General features: G+C 46.0%; 1 protein-coding gene across 1 annotated transcript in view; it reads left to right on the top strand.

The window, feature by feature from the left end:
• The first annotated feature begins 884 nt into the window (after positions 1–884).
• EXT1 (exostosin glycosyltransferase 1) overlaps positions 885–12608 on the top strand; it is a 232019-nt gene continuing 220295 nt past the window's right edge. The window contains exon 1 of the mRNA XM_088450193.1: positions 885–2971. Coding sequence (XP_088306319.1) covers positions 2010–2971 — 962 coding nt within the window. The 5' untranslated portion in view covers positions 885–2009. The remainder of the gene's footprint in view (positions 2972–12608) is intronic.

Genomic DNA, 12608 nt, shown 5'->3' with positions numbered 1-12608 from the left:
CCATCGAGGTTTCCAAAGCATCGATGGTTGCTGGCCAATGTAAACTACTTTTACCATCGATGTAAGAGAACCAATGGTTCTCTGCCATCAATGGATAAGCACCTGTGAAGGAGCATGGGAAATGAATGGGGGCTGGCTGCAGCAGCACATACACTGCCAGATGCAGTCGACCAATGATCAGATCAGTCAGGCATGATCGTTCTCGGCCAAACACAATGCAATTATCAGTCCGATCCGCCGATAATCTGTGGGCCGGGCCGATAACTGCAATATGTACCCCCGGCTTAAACACCTTAAGCAGAAACATAAACTACATCAGCAGCAGAGACACTGCCCCAGGCTGAATTCTCAGAAACATATGGCTTTGATAACCTGCAAATCTATAGCTTGAGTGGAACAACAAGTCCCAGCTTGCTTTGTCTTGTCAACCAGTTAAATAGCGCACACATATTCCGCAGCGCTGTACACAGAGTATTTCAGTAAGTCACATCAGTCCTCTGACCAGTGGAGCTAACACCCTACATTCCCTACATGGACACACACACCATAGGGTTACTTTTTTGCCAGCAGAATATTTTTGTAGGCGGAAACCCAGACAAACAATGAGAACATACGAACTCCACACTGATAGGGCTCTAACCCAGGACCTCGGTGCTGTGAGGCAGCAACGCTGTCCACAAGTCTCTCCCTGCTGTGGAACTACAAGTCCCAGCAGCCACACACCAGACACCACAGGTTCTAGAATGCATTTGCGTGGCGAGGTATATACTGGGACTTGTAGTTCCACTCCCGATACAAGAAGCTAGTAAAGCTCTGCCTGCTGCTGTAACGGGGGAGAGACCCCATCAGCTCCTCCCCACCAGTCCCCTCGGTCTGACTGAGTGAGGGGTCGGGTTCTGGAGTCTGGACGGGTGCAGCGGAAGCCCCTCCCACCCCGGATGTGACGTACACCCAATGGGAGAGCAGGCTGCGTGGATAGATGAGGTCACAGCTGCCGTGCGGGGAATGGAATGTGTGAGACTAGTGTGAGAGCGATCGGGACCGGGGGAAGCTCAGAGCCCGGCCGGCCCCAACCTTCCAGCACAGCTCCCCGCCGGCCCCAGCCTTTCCCCCATAGAGCGCTGAGGATCCCGACGTTCTGCAGCCTGGTCCCCGCCGCTGCCAACGCTCCGTAATAGAACACTGAGGATCCCAACGTTCCATAATAGAACACTGTGGATCGCAACGTTCCATAATAGAACACTGAGGATTCCCAACGTTCCACAGACAGATCCCAACGTTCTGTCACCGAATCCTGAGGATCCCGACGCTCCACAGCCGCCTCTATACCCCCCTTTCCCACGGAGAGTGAGCCCCGGAGCCGGCATGCAGAGACATGCAGGGATTTGTCAGGTTACCGGGCTCCGGCGCGGACATGTAAGAGCCCCCTGAGCCGGTGTGCTGGGGGGGGTGGGGGGGATCCGTCCTATTGTACGGTACCCGCGCAGCTCCGAGATCTCCCCGGGTGGAGGCTGCTGCTGCTGGCTCGGGAAAGTTGGTGAAGTGCGGCCGATGAGGGATCCAGGCAGCCCGGCGTCTCCCTGCAGCAGCTGATCGGGTTCCCTGTGCTTGGAGGATCGGGACAAAGCGGCCGCCTCGCCTGGGCTCCACGGTCCCTTTTAAGTCTGCAGTCCCCGATTTTCCCTCTTCCCTCCCGTCTCCCCGAACCATCCCTCTCCCCGATTTTACCTCCCGACTCCCCGACCTTCCCTTTCCCCGATCTCCTCTCCTCCAGATTCCCGACCTTTCCCTCTCTCCTCTCCACGGCACAGGATGAAAGACAGGCGGGGAGAAAGTTGTTAGACCCGCCGCCCCCATGCGCTGGAGCAGCCCGCGGAATCCGCAGAAGGTGGGAGCCGAGCGTTTGACCTGGTCCCGGGCAGGCAGATGGCGGAGCGGAGCTGAGAGCGGCCACCGGGGCACTTTAGGGGCTTTCGCGTTCGTCCAGCACCCTGAGCCAGACCGGACACATGCAGGCCAAACAACGCTACTTCACCCTGCTCTCCGCCGGCGCCTGCCTCGTCCTGCTCTTCTACCTCGGGGGGCTGCAGCTGAGCGCGTCGCGGAGCCGCGGGGAGAGGGGCGCTGAGCGCAGGCGGAATGGGCCGCCGCATAGGGGCGCCGAGCAGCCGTGGCCCCACCTCCCGGACACCCTGCTGCCCTTCATCCCCTGGGAGCAGGCCGAGAGTGAGGACTACAACGGCCAGGGCTCCCCCAGGCAGAAGAGGGACGCCAACTCCAGCGCCTACAAGGGCAAGAGGTGCCGCATGGAGTCCTGCTTTGACTTCTCCCTGTGCAAGAAGAACGGCTTCAAGGTGTACACCTACCCCCAGCAGAAAGGGGACAAGATCTCCGAGAGCTACCAGAACATCCTATCGGCCATCGAAGGGTCCAGGTACTACACCTCTGACCCCAGCCAGGCCTGCCTCTTCATCCTCAGCCTGGACACCCTAGACCGGGACCAGCTGTCCCCCCAGTATGTGCACAACCTCAAGTCCAAAGTCCAGAACTTGCACCTGTGGAACAACGGTAGAAACCATTTAATTTTTAATTTATACTCCGGGACCTGGCCGGACTACACCGAAGACGTGGGCTTCGACATCGGCCAGGCCATGCTGGCCAAGGCCAGTATCAGCGGGGACAACTTTCGCCCCAACTTTGACGTCTCCATCCCTCTGTTTTCTAAGGATCATCCCAGGACAGGGGGGGAGAAGGGGTTCCTGAGATTTAACACTATCCCGCCTATTAGGAAGTACATGTTGGTATTCAAAGGGAAAAGATACCTGACAGGTATAGGGTCCGACACCAGGAATGCCTTATATCACGTACATAACGGGGAGGACGTGGTCCTCCTGACCACTTGCAAGCATGGCAAAGACTGGCAGAAGCACAAGGACGCCCGCTGTGATAGAGACAACACGGAATATGAGAAGTAAGTGGTTATTGGGTTGGGAAATTGGAAAGCGTGACGGAATATGTTTGCGCTATAAGTAAATGTTACGAATAACCGTAAAAAAATGGGTGCCCATCCCTCCCTGCTTCCGGTACAGATGCTGATAACAGCTGTCGGGTACAGTATGCCATGTACGTATCTGCCGGCTTAACCAAAGACCTGCATTGATTTTAATGTGTATGTTTTCATTGATTTTGTGATTTGACACCACAGGGCTCTTGATTTTTTTTCGCTGTGAAGTGTATATTGATGGGCACTGTCAAGGAGCAGTTCATCTCTAAAAGTGTTTCTTGTTACCAGGGGCATATTGTGTGTGTGCAGGGGTGGGGGATGGGAAGGGGGCTATGCAGTGCCATGAACAGTATACAATTACATCCTTGCGTTTATTGGGCTGGAGATTAGTTCTTTGACTTCCGTATTCGAGGTTTAAATCCTTTTTGGCTCCTTATTGTGATGCCCTTTTTCAGCATAAATTGCCCTTTGCCAATAACTGTTTCTATTTAACACAGCGTGGTCTTTAAGTCATGCCTTTTGCTTTTGGTCTGTATTTGTGTTGTCGCAAAAAAGCCGCAATTGACCATTTGCTTTTGGTGCTATGGAAACCGATCTTTATCCGGTTAGATGTATGCCTTAAAAAAAAATGTAAAAAGTGTTCGGTTGGAAAGTGAGTTTTTGTGTCTATGGTACTTTTACACCCATTGATGAGTAACTGCTCCCTTTATGATAAAACTCCTGCTGTAAACTCTTATATAAGGAAGTTTCACGCTCTATGGTTGTATGGTGCAGATGCAACTTACTGTTTATTGTGCCTCAGTTTAGTTAGGCCACTTCCAGGTTTCCTCTTGATGGGTTACAGCTATAAGTTATTGTACGCTCTGATGGCTTATGACATGAATCCACTTTAGAGTTGGTTTAGTGTGTTGTGATATGATATATATCCTGTAATGTACGTGATGTATCTGACTCCCTCTGGGATTAAACTTCTACACCGCCGGTATAAAAGTCACCCGCTTATCTCCAGGCTTTCAGATCTCCGTCGCGGGAAAGGTCAGCGTGACAGCTCGCAATACCTGTGTTTTTTTTTTTTGCACTGTCCATTTATAACCCCCCACCCCCCCCTTGTTTCCCCTGCTACATTTCTTGGTGCTGATGCCTTTTGTGTGACTCCACACACAGCCTAGTGCAAGCTTACTTTTACGTAGATGAGTTCCCGATCCCTCTTCTTCTGTACATTTGCATTAACCGTAACATGCAAAAATTCTCGTCCAACAGCTGTTTCCAAATTGAACCGTTCTCTCGCCTTGTGCCTGGTGTACAGATCTATATTTTAGTCTACGAGGATATTGACGCCATCGTCCATTGTCATAAATACTCTACACAAACCTCAAGGTTTGTAATCTGCTTTAATTGATCAAACACATTAGTTGTACTGATAATGCGCGGGCATTAAACATAAATAAAACCTTCCTTCTGGAAGCCGGGTAAGGTAATTGTGCCATTTCCTGTAATGCTGAGGATGAGCCAGGGGCAGAACTGCAAGCCTTTGACAACTAGCTTTTCCCTTGTGCGTGCAAAGTCCTCACCTGCGTGTAGTATTGCAGTCATTTGAATATTACCAGGCAATAAATGGACTTACTGGGAGTGGCTGACAGCCCTTTGATGTTATCCGAGGTTAATAAGTCAGCAAATAGATCTTTGGAATCCGTTTTATGATCTTAGTGTTGACATTTTTCAGTATATAATATTTATACGTTACTTTATTTTTACTTCTAGGAATTGTGTGAATTGTATGGGGACATTTTGGGGATATATATATTTATTTTATTAAAATAAAATGTATTAGTTTTTTTTTTTTTTTCTTCCTTTATAAAATGCATGCTCAGTGTCTGAAGGTGTTAAAACTACAGACTTGGTCATAATTAAAACTAGCGTTTCCATACCGTATTGTATAGCGTCCCTAGGGCTCTCTCACTTTGGATTTATCTGACAAAGGACCAGGGAATTGGTGCTGTAACACACAGATGTGACAACAGCCCAGTATACCCAGTGGGAGGGAAGGGGATTTTGACAAATCAGTTCCTGTAACAGGAACCAGGTATCTTCACAGAGGTGCATATTAACCACTTTGATGTAGAATACAAGCCTGGGCGCATTGCATCATCACCGATAGGGCTGGACAGATGCGACTGCCGGTGTGCTGTCAGGCTTTTACGGGCTGGGTATGTCCGTACCCTCTAATCCCGGCCTACAAGAGAACTGACTTTATCATCAGCTACGATCAGAATGACTTATATCAGAACTTTTTTTTTTTTTTTTTAATAGATGACACAACAGTTGAATATCCGCTTATCTGTATACAGCATTTAAGGTCATAACTGCAACTTTTGATGACAGCCTGATAATGTCAACATTAGACTTTTTCTAATACTAGATGTAATATATACACTGTAACTTCTTTTCCTGAAACACCCCCCATATTGTTTCACTACCCCCTCTTCTTTTGTAACTGTTGGTGCTTCCTACCTCTTGTACAAGCGGTGTATAGAGGTGGAGATGTCCCTGGTATCACACACTGGAGTCATTGATGGGCTCTGAACAAACGTATCGTAGGGATGATGTCACTGCAACACTCTGCTCTCAGCCAATCAGCGATGCAGAGCAGCAGGGGTGTAGGATCCCAGCCAGGGACATCTTCTCTTCTCCCAGTTGTGTCCACCCAGATCCCCTATAGATTGTAAGCATCGCATGAGCAGGGCCCTCTAACCTTCATCTTCTCTGTTTCATTTTGCTTACTGCCTATGGTCATTTTTTTTACCTCTTGTGACTTTATATACTGTCTGTATTAGCCTGTACCACTTTATCTTGTCAGTTCTCTCATTGGACAGCTTCAGGGAAGTTTTGTGGCGCATTATAAATAATTAACAATAATAAGAATACATATCCCTTCCCTGCCGCCTGCCTGTTGATAGGTGGCAACGAATGAAGAACCAGGATGGAGTGAAGCAGGCTGGCACTTGTGCTGCAGGATGGGGTTTTTCCTCCTTGCCAGGATATTCCGGGTAGGCAGCAGAAAGGTTTGCCCAAATGAAAGCGTGCGAGTGGCAGGTGGTTATTCTGTCCTGATATATAATCACGTTAAATGATGCGCCTATAAACACTGTAAATCTCCTTTATAAAATTTGTCAATTGCTGAAGTTGCATGCTAGTGAAAATATATGCCATAGGTCATCGGAATTGTGGGTCAGCATTAGAGTGCGCAAAGAGCTGGGAAGTTAATATTTGATAAAAGTGTAGTCGGTACACAGGGGGGTGGGAGGTATAGCTCGTTCTGTCATCTTAGTACACATATGGCGTACTGCAGCCCATGTTGTGTAACCTGGCAAATATTTGTTATTAGCTAAGTAAAACTTGCCTAATGACATTACAGATCAGATTGCTGGGCGGATGGATCGATGTCTGCGGCAGGATGTCCTGTGTATGGCCGGACACTCTAGATCACCACATTTTAAACATGCTCAGGGGGAACTGCTCAGAGATCGCTCTCTATGGGTGGAATGCCGTAGTTTTTTGCCTTCTGGTTAGTAATGGGCGCCCAACGGAGCTATTCAATTGTCACTCCTGAGGTGGTGAGCAGAAATCCATGGAAAGTCTGTTAGGGCGCCCTAACCACGAGTTGAAGTGGCTTTATGTGGCTAAACCTGGTACTTTGGGGAGCAATTAGTATTGGGTACCCACAGCACTCGCGTCCCATCAGAGCAACAATTGATTCGCTCCATCGGGCGGCCATTACTTATGGGAGTGCAATAAATTATTTATTCCCCTCCCATTATGATCAATTTGGTTTGAGGTGGGTTTTGGCTTATTAATTCTCAGAGAGGATAATAAATTAGTTCCCCTCTAAGAGTGAATGCAGAGGGTGAAGGAACCGGGCTAGTAATGAGGTTGTTAGAGAGTAAAGGGTAGAATGATGGGTTACTTTTGGAGGGGTTAGTTATGGAGCACTGGGATTAATGACGGCTAAGGGTGGGTTGGGTAATCATGATTAACGTAGATAGATGATATAATTGGGATTACTATGACCAGGCGAATAAGCTAGTAGTGAAAGCATCATCTTGATAGGGGTACTATGAAGAGAGTAGGGGAGGAGTGGGGATAACTGGGTGGATAAGGGAATTGAATGGGCAATTATGATTAGGAATGTATGAGTGGGGATGTAGGATTAAGGTCTAGATAAGGAAAGCTTATGAAGTGTGTACAGTGTTGTATCTGTCCCTCTTGTTGGCTGTTGCCAGTAACTAGGTTTATGTATCCCGGAGAAGCTGCTTTATCTCCCAAACCAGTGTCTGTGATTGCCACTTCCTGCCAGGGCCCTCGCTCATTGACCAGCACAGCTGCCAGTCTCTATCTGCTCTGCACAATACATTTAAATAGATGTATCTGTCCCATGCGAGAAAGTGAGATGGCTTTTATTTTAGGATGGGTTTTGAGCAGGAATGCCTCTGTGGGGAACCTAAACCTCAGAGGTCAGCAGGGTCCTTTGGTCACCCCAGCAGCTGAGCACAAGCCCAAACGCATTTGGCGGCACCGAGTCGAGACAACACTCCTGCCCTCCTCCTAGTCTGGCTTTCTGTTGCCACATTGTGCCACAAGGTAGTACATGAGATATGGCTGGCGTCGGCACTCTTGCTGTTTGTCTTGCGAAGGAACCCACTCCGTTCCCACCCCTGTTACATCCCCGTGCAGCCTCCAGTACTGGTGAGCTTGGGCAAGTCCGTTTGCCTGCCTGTGCTCCAGGCTCCAAAACTGATTGTAAGCTCGATTGGGCAAGGGAACCCGCGCCTGAGAATTTAGGAGTGTGTAGAATTTTATGCAGCACTGTACAATGTAAAAATGGATCCTGGAAAGAGTGCGAACAGGGCTGAAACCTATTATAAATGTGATATGTTGTGCTGCTCTCTCTGCTCTCAGCTCTGTGCCCAGCAGGTGATCTAGGCTGTAGCTGTGTCTTGTTTGCAATTTTGATTGAAAAATGAGGTAAAGTCATGGTCTGTGGCCTGCTCTTGTTCACTGCAGGGTATTTCCCCGTCTATTCTCCTTCAAATAGAAACTGGGGCATATTTACTAAAGTGAAAGTGGAGATGTTGCCCATAGCAACCAGTCAGATTCTACTTAACATTTAAATATCACCTTCTAGAAGATAATAGCTAGAATCTGATTGGTTGCTATGGGCAACATCTCCTAAAAACTCTCACTTTAGTAAAGTAGTAGTTCTAACTCTAGCTCCAGCGGCAGGCAGGGCGCCGGAGCTAGAGTGGGCAATCTTATGCGCGCTCCTTCGAAAAGGGGGCGTGGTCATTGAAAGGGGGCGTGTCTATAAGACGCATCCCCTTTTCGTCATACTTGGGGGCGTGCCCGGCGCTTACGGACATGCCGGGCAGCCCCCAAGCGCTGTAGAAAGGGAGAATAGATGCCGGGCGCATGCGCTCGGCGTCTATACTCCGGCGGTGACCGGGACACCGCATGTTTCTCCATCCGCGGGACACTGCGTCCCGCGGGTGAGAACGGCACCCGCCAGCTGTGAGGGCAGGGCGCTTTTTGCCGTCCAGAAGAAGGACAGGGCGCCGCGCCCCGCTAAAACAGCCTAGCAGAAATGCTAAAGTAGTAAATACACCTCCTATGAGGGCGATTCAGTGTTTTTTTTTTTTTTTTTTTTTTAGTAGCGGTTATTAATGGGCACCCAATGTAGCAAATCAATTGTTTTTGGGCGTCCATTAATTGCTACGCTTGTTGCGCCTAATTAGACTGGGTTTACCTGCGTAAAACAGCTAAACCCGTTAAAGTCCTAGTTAGGGTGCCTAAACCATTGGCTTATCGCACCTTTTTGCTGGCCACCTCAGGAGGCGGCAAGCAGAAATGGCGGCTGGCGGTTATCGCGGCAGAAAGCAGTAACAATTGAATTGCTGGGTTGGGCGCCCATCTCTGACAGCCGTCGTTGCAAATGATTGAATTCCCCCTATGACTATTAATAAAGAGAAACTAAAATTAAACTTTAAAAAAATATAAATAAAATTTAGCATTGGTGTAATAAAATGTGTTTTCTATCAATTGTCTTGAAGACATTGGGGCAGGGGATTTAATTAGCCGCAGGGGTTATTTATTTATTTATTTATTTTATGTAAAAGCAGTGTAAATCACTTATACTATAATCTGTAATAAGCCAGTGGCAGTGGTCTCTGGCTACGTCAAGTATGGATATACCAAATGCCATGACACTCTGAAAATGACATTGTCCTAAAGGGATTTTAAACTTGCAGATGTATTTATTGGTATGTATGTACATTGTGCGGTGTTTGGTTTTTTTTTTTTTCTTAATTCCGGCCACGGGTTTAAAATTTCAGTCCGAGCACAGAAGTCAGACAGACGGATATAGCAATGCATTCAGTAAAAGTTGCAGGAGTGCATGTGGCACTTGACAACCTTTTAAAAGGGATCACTAACCCCCCCCCCCTCAATTTGCATATATTTTTCTTTTTTCTTAGACGAGAACTATAGAGATAATGTACCAGTGACTGAATCTCTTTTTTTTTTAAAACCTGAAGTACCACTTCCCTGCTTCACTACAGACAACTGAAGCTTCTCCACATCTTTAGGGCTGTGTTCTAATGGGATTATAAATAAAAAAAAGCAGTGAAGACAGTCACTCCAGCTGCTGTGACATCATGGCCCTGCGGGTTTGCAAGGCTGTCATTCACATACTGCCTGCTCCTCCCAACAAGGCAGCCTGCTGTAGATTAGTGTGTACTGAACATGTTCCGTTAACGATAAGCACTACAGTTCTATTATGGTGCTTGGTAGTGATGTAGTATATTTATGGTAAATGATGACCTTGCTTGCTCCTCATATTTTAAGGATATTGGTGTAGGAATCGGGTGGCTGTTCTTACGCTAATTCATAATGAGTATATGTTGGATATCCCTTCTGTCAGCAACTCTTTGTTTAAGGGTTGAGCATATATATATATATATATTATAGCAAATCACAAATCAAAAAGTTAAACCGTGCGTCTAGGCCTCAGTGACTTGCAGGAAAATAGTTATAGAATAATTGCGTTGCAGTAGAGTATCTGATTGTGTAAAACACCATTTACCACCCCCGAGCGGTAGACTGACAAGTCTCGCTGTGTTATTTTGGCTTTGAACAGCCTATACTTGTTACACATTGTAATGTATTCTTCCTTGTTGTAGCTATTTATGTTGTGTGTCTATTTTCAAAATGCAGTATGGTATCTAATATCCTGAAGGTTTTCCAGATAAATCGGGCTGCTGTGGCTAAAATCTACTAAATTATTCTCAAATTACCCTGGTCTTTCCCCTCGCTGCTCCTAAACGATCTTTCCTCGTTAAAGCTGGTCACATGACCTCTCCATCACGTTAAACTAATCTAGTTTTATGCGAAAACCTTGTATAACTTTGTATAAGGCATTCCGACCAGGAGACTGTCTGGTGGCAATGAGTCACCCAAAGACTTTAGAAGACCATATGTACACCAGAGCGTTATAATGCTCATATAGAGACCATCACCTGTATTGCCTGTTTTAGGATGCTGATCGGATCACAAAGACCATTTCAACATGGGACTTGCCTACAAGACAGCAGGGTCAAAGGTCACTTTAAGACCACCCGACAAGCCTTTGTGGGAATTGAGATTAATTTAATTCCACCTCCTCTTTAACAAAAACGATTGTTTTCTAAATGCCACCAGAGAGTATCTTAATTATGGCTAAAGAAACTCTGCATGCATCATTGTGTCTGGTGTGAATCGGGCAAAGTTGCACCAGCCAGGCTGAAACGCCGCATCGAGTAACAATGTTGCTGAAGCAGAGAGTTTGCGGCAAAGATACATTTATTCCTGAATAATATTGGAAGCGTACTCGTGCGTCACTTAAGGCCATATTCAATTAGCGGCGAAAAGCCATTTTCGGTGAAAAAATGTCGCCGGTGATGTCATTTCACCAGCGGGAAACTTATCCCCGTATTCAATTGTGGCGACTTTTCGCCGGTGCGGAAACGCGATACGATGTACCCGGCGGAAAAGTTTTTTGCCTATGAATAGCTGTCGATTAAAAGTGCAGAATTGCGGTTTTGGGGTGCAAAGATGGGGAACCACCCTGCACCCTTAGGGCAGGTGCCCAAAGGTAAACTGCGTCAAAAAAATCCTAAAAAATTGGAAAGAACACCAAAAAAATTACTTTGAAAAAGGGGGCGAAAGTTCAAAGTTGGGGTACAAACTTTAAAACTAGCGAAATAGACTTTGGGGGTGTCTACAAGTATGGGGGTGGTTTTTTATTTATTTTTTTATTGCAGGTGCTTGCTGAAGGTGCGTTTTTTTTCCCGTTTTTTTTTTTTTTTTTTTTAAACCTCACTTTTGCAATTTTAACCATGCTTGTACCCATTGTCATGTACCCCAAATTTACTGGGACTAGTTATTTTCTCCAAAAATGCTATTCTTCACCACTTGTGCAAAGATGCTATTTAGCAGCTAATGAGAGCATTTAAGTACCCCAGATACCTTCAGCAGGCCTATTCAGGGGTATCTATAGTGATCCCCAATGTCAGTGCATCTTTTGGGCGGTGTCAGGCTGATTTCCCCAAATCTGACAGCAGTTTTCACCTGTTTGCGTTTAGCCAGGTGCCATTTTCGCCTATTTGTAATTGAATACGGGGAGTGGGGAAGCGCGGGATACTTTTCCGCCTGGAAAACCAGCGATGACGGCGAAAAGTCCGGCATTCGAAAACTACGGGACTTTTCGCACCTAATTGAATATGCCCGTAAACGTGAAATGCAAGGGCACATGGTTCATAGCTACGTTAGTTGCCAATTAACTGTTGCATCGCAGAGCTTGCTATATTTCTTTCTTTCTCTTCAAGGCTTTGCATGACTATTAATAGTTTAACATGCTAAAAGCCGTGTCTGCTTTACAATGTACCTACGTAGATGTAAGTATTTCCTGTGCGGGTTTCACATAAAATGATTATGGAGATGAGCACCAATCAGGGAGCGTCACTTTACAAGTTCAGCCACTAATTTAATTTGATTGGGGTCATGCACGGAACCGTAGTCACAGCAACATAACTTCTTAATCTGATTGGCCCCTTTCAAGGTAGCTGTTTGGCGTTCAAACTCATTTGGAATTCCGGCACTCAATTTATTTAATTTGATTTAATTTGAATCAAGTCTTTAATTACTGGGGTTAGAAAAAAGAGAAAAAAAACCCTCGTCTCTCTACCATGAATGCTCCATGTAATTTTTTTTTTTTTTTTTTTTTATTTAAACTTATTCAGAACCCCACATGCAATGTGACCTTCCTGAAGGCGTTTTACTAACGTTACGAAGTATGTATTTTATGTGTTTGGTTAAAAGACCAATGTGGATTTTGTTATATATATATATATATATATATATATATATATATATATATGTGTGTGTATATATATATATATAATATTATATGGGGAGGGGGATAGAATTACTTGAAGCAGAGATTTTGAAGGCCTACATGAGGGGAAATGTATTTAAAAAAAAAAATAACAATTTTTCTTTTTAAAAAAATTTCAAT

Source organism: Taudactylus pleione, unplaced genomic scaffold (assembly GCF_031769625.1).
Source record: "Taudactylus pleione unplaced genomic scaffold, aTauple2 ptg000510l, whole genome shotgun sequence".
NCBI classification, from domain to species: domain Eukaryota; kingdom Metazoa; phylum Chordata; class Amphibia; order Anura; family Myobatrachidae; genus Taudactylus; species Taudactylus pleione.
Note: the sequence above shows the minus strand (reverse complement) of the source record. Positions and strands in the feature narration are given on the sequence as shown.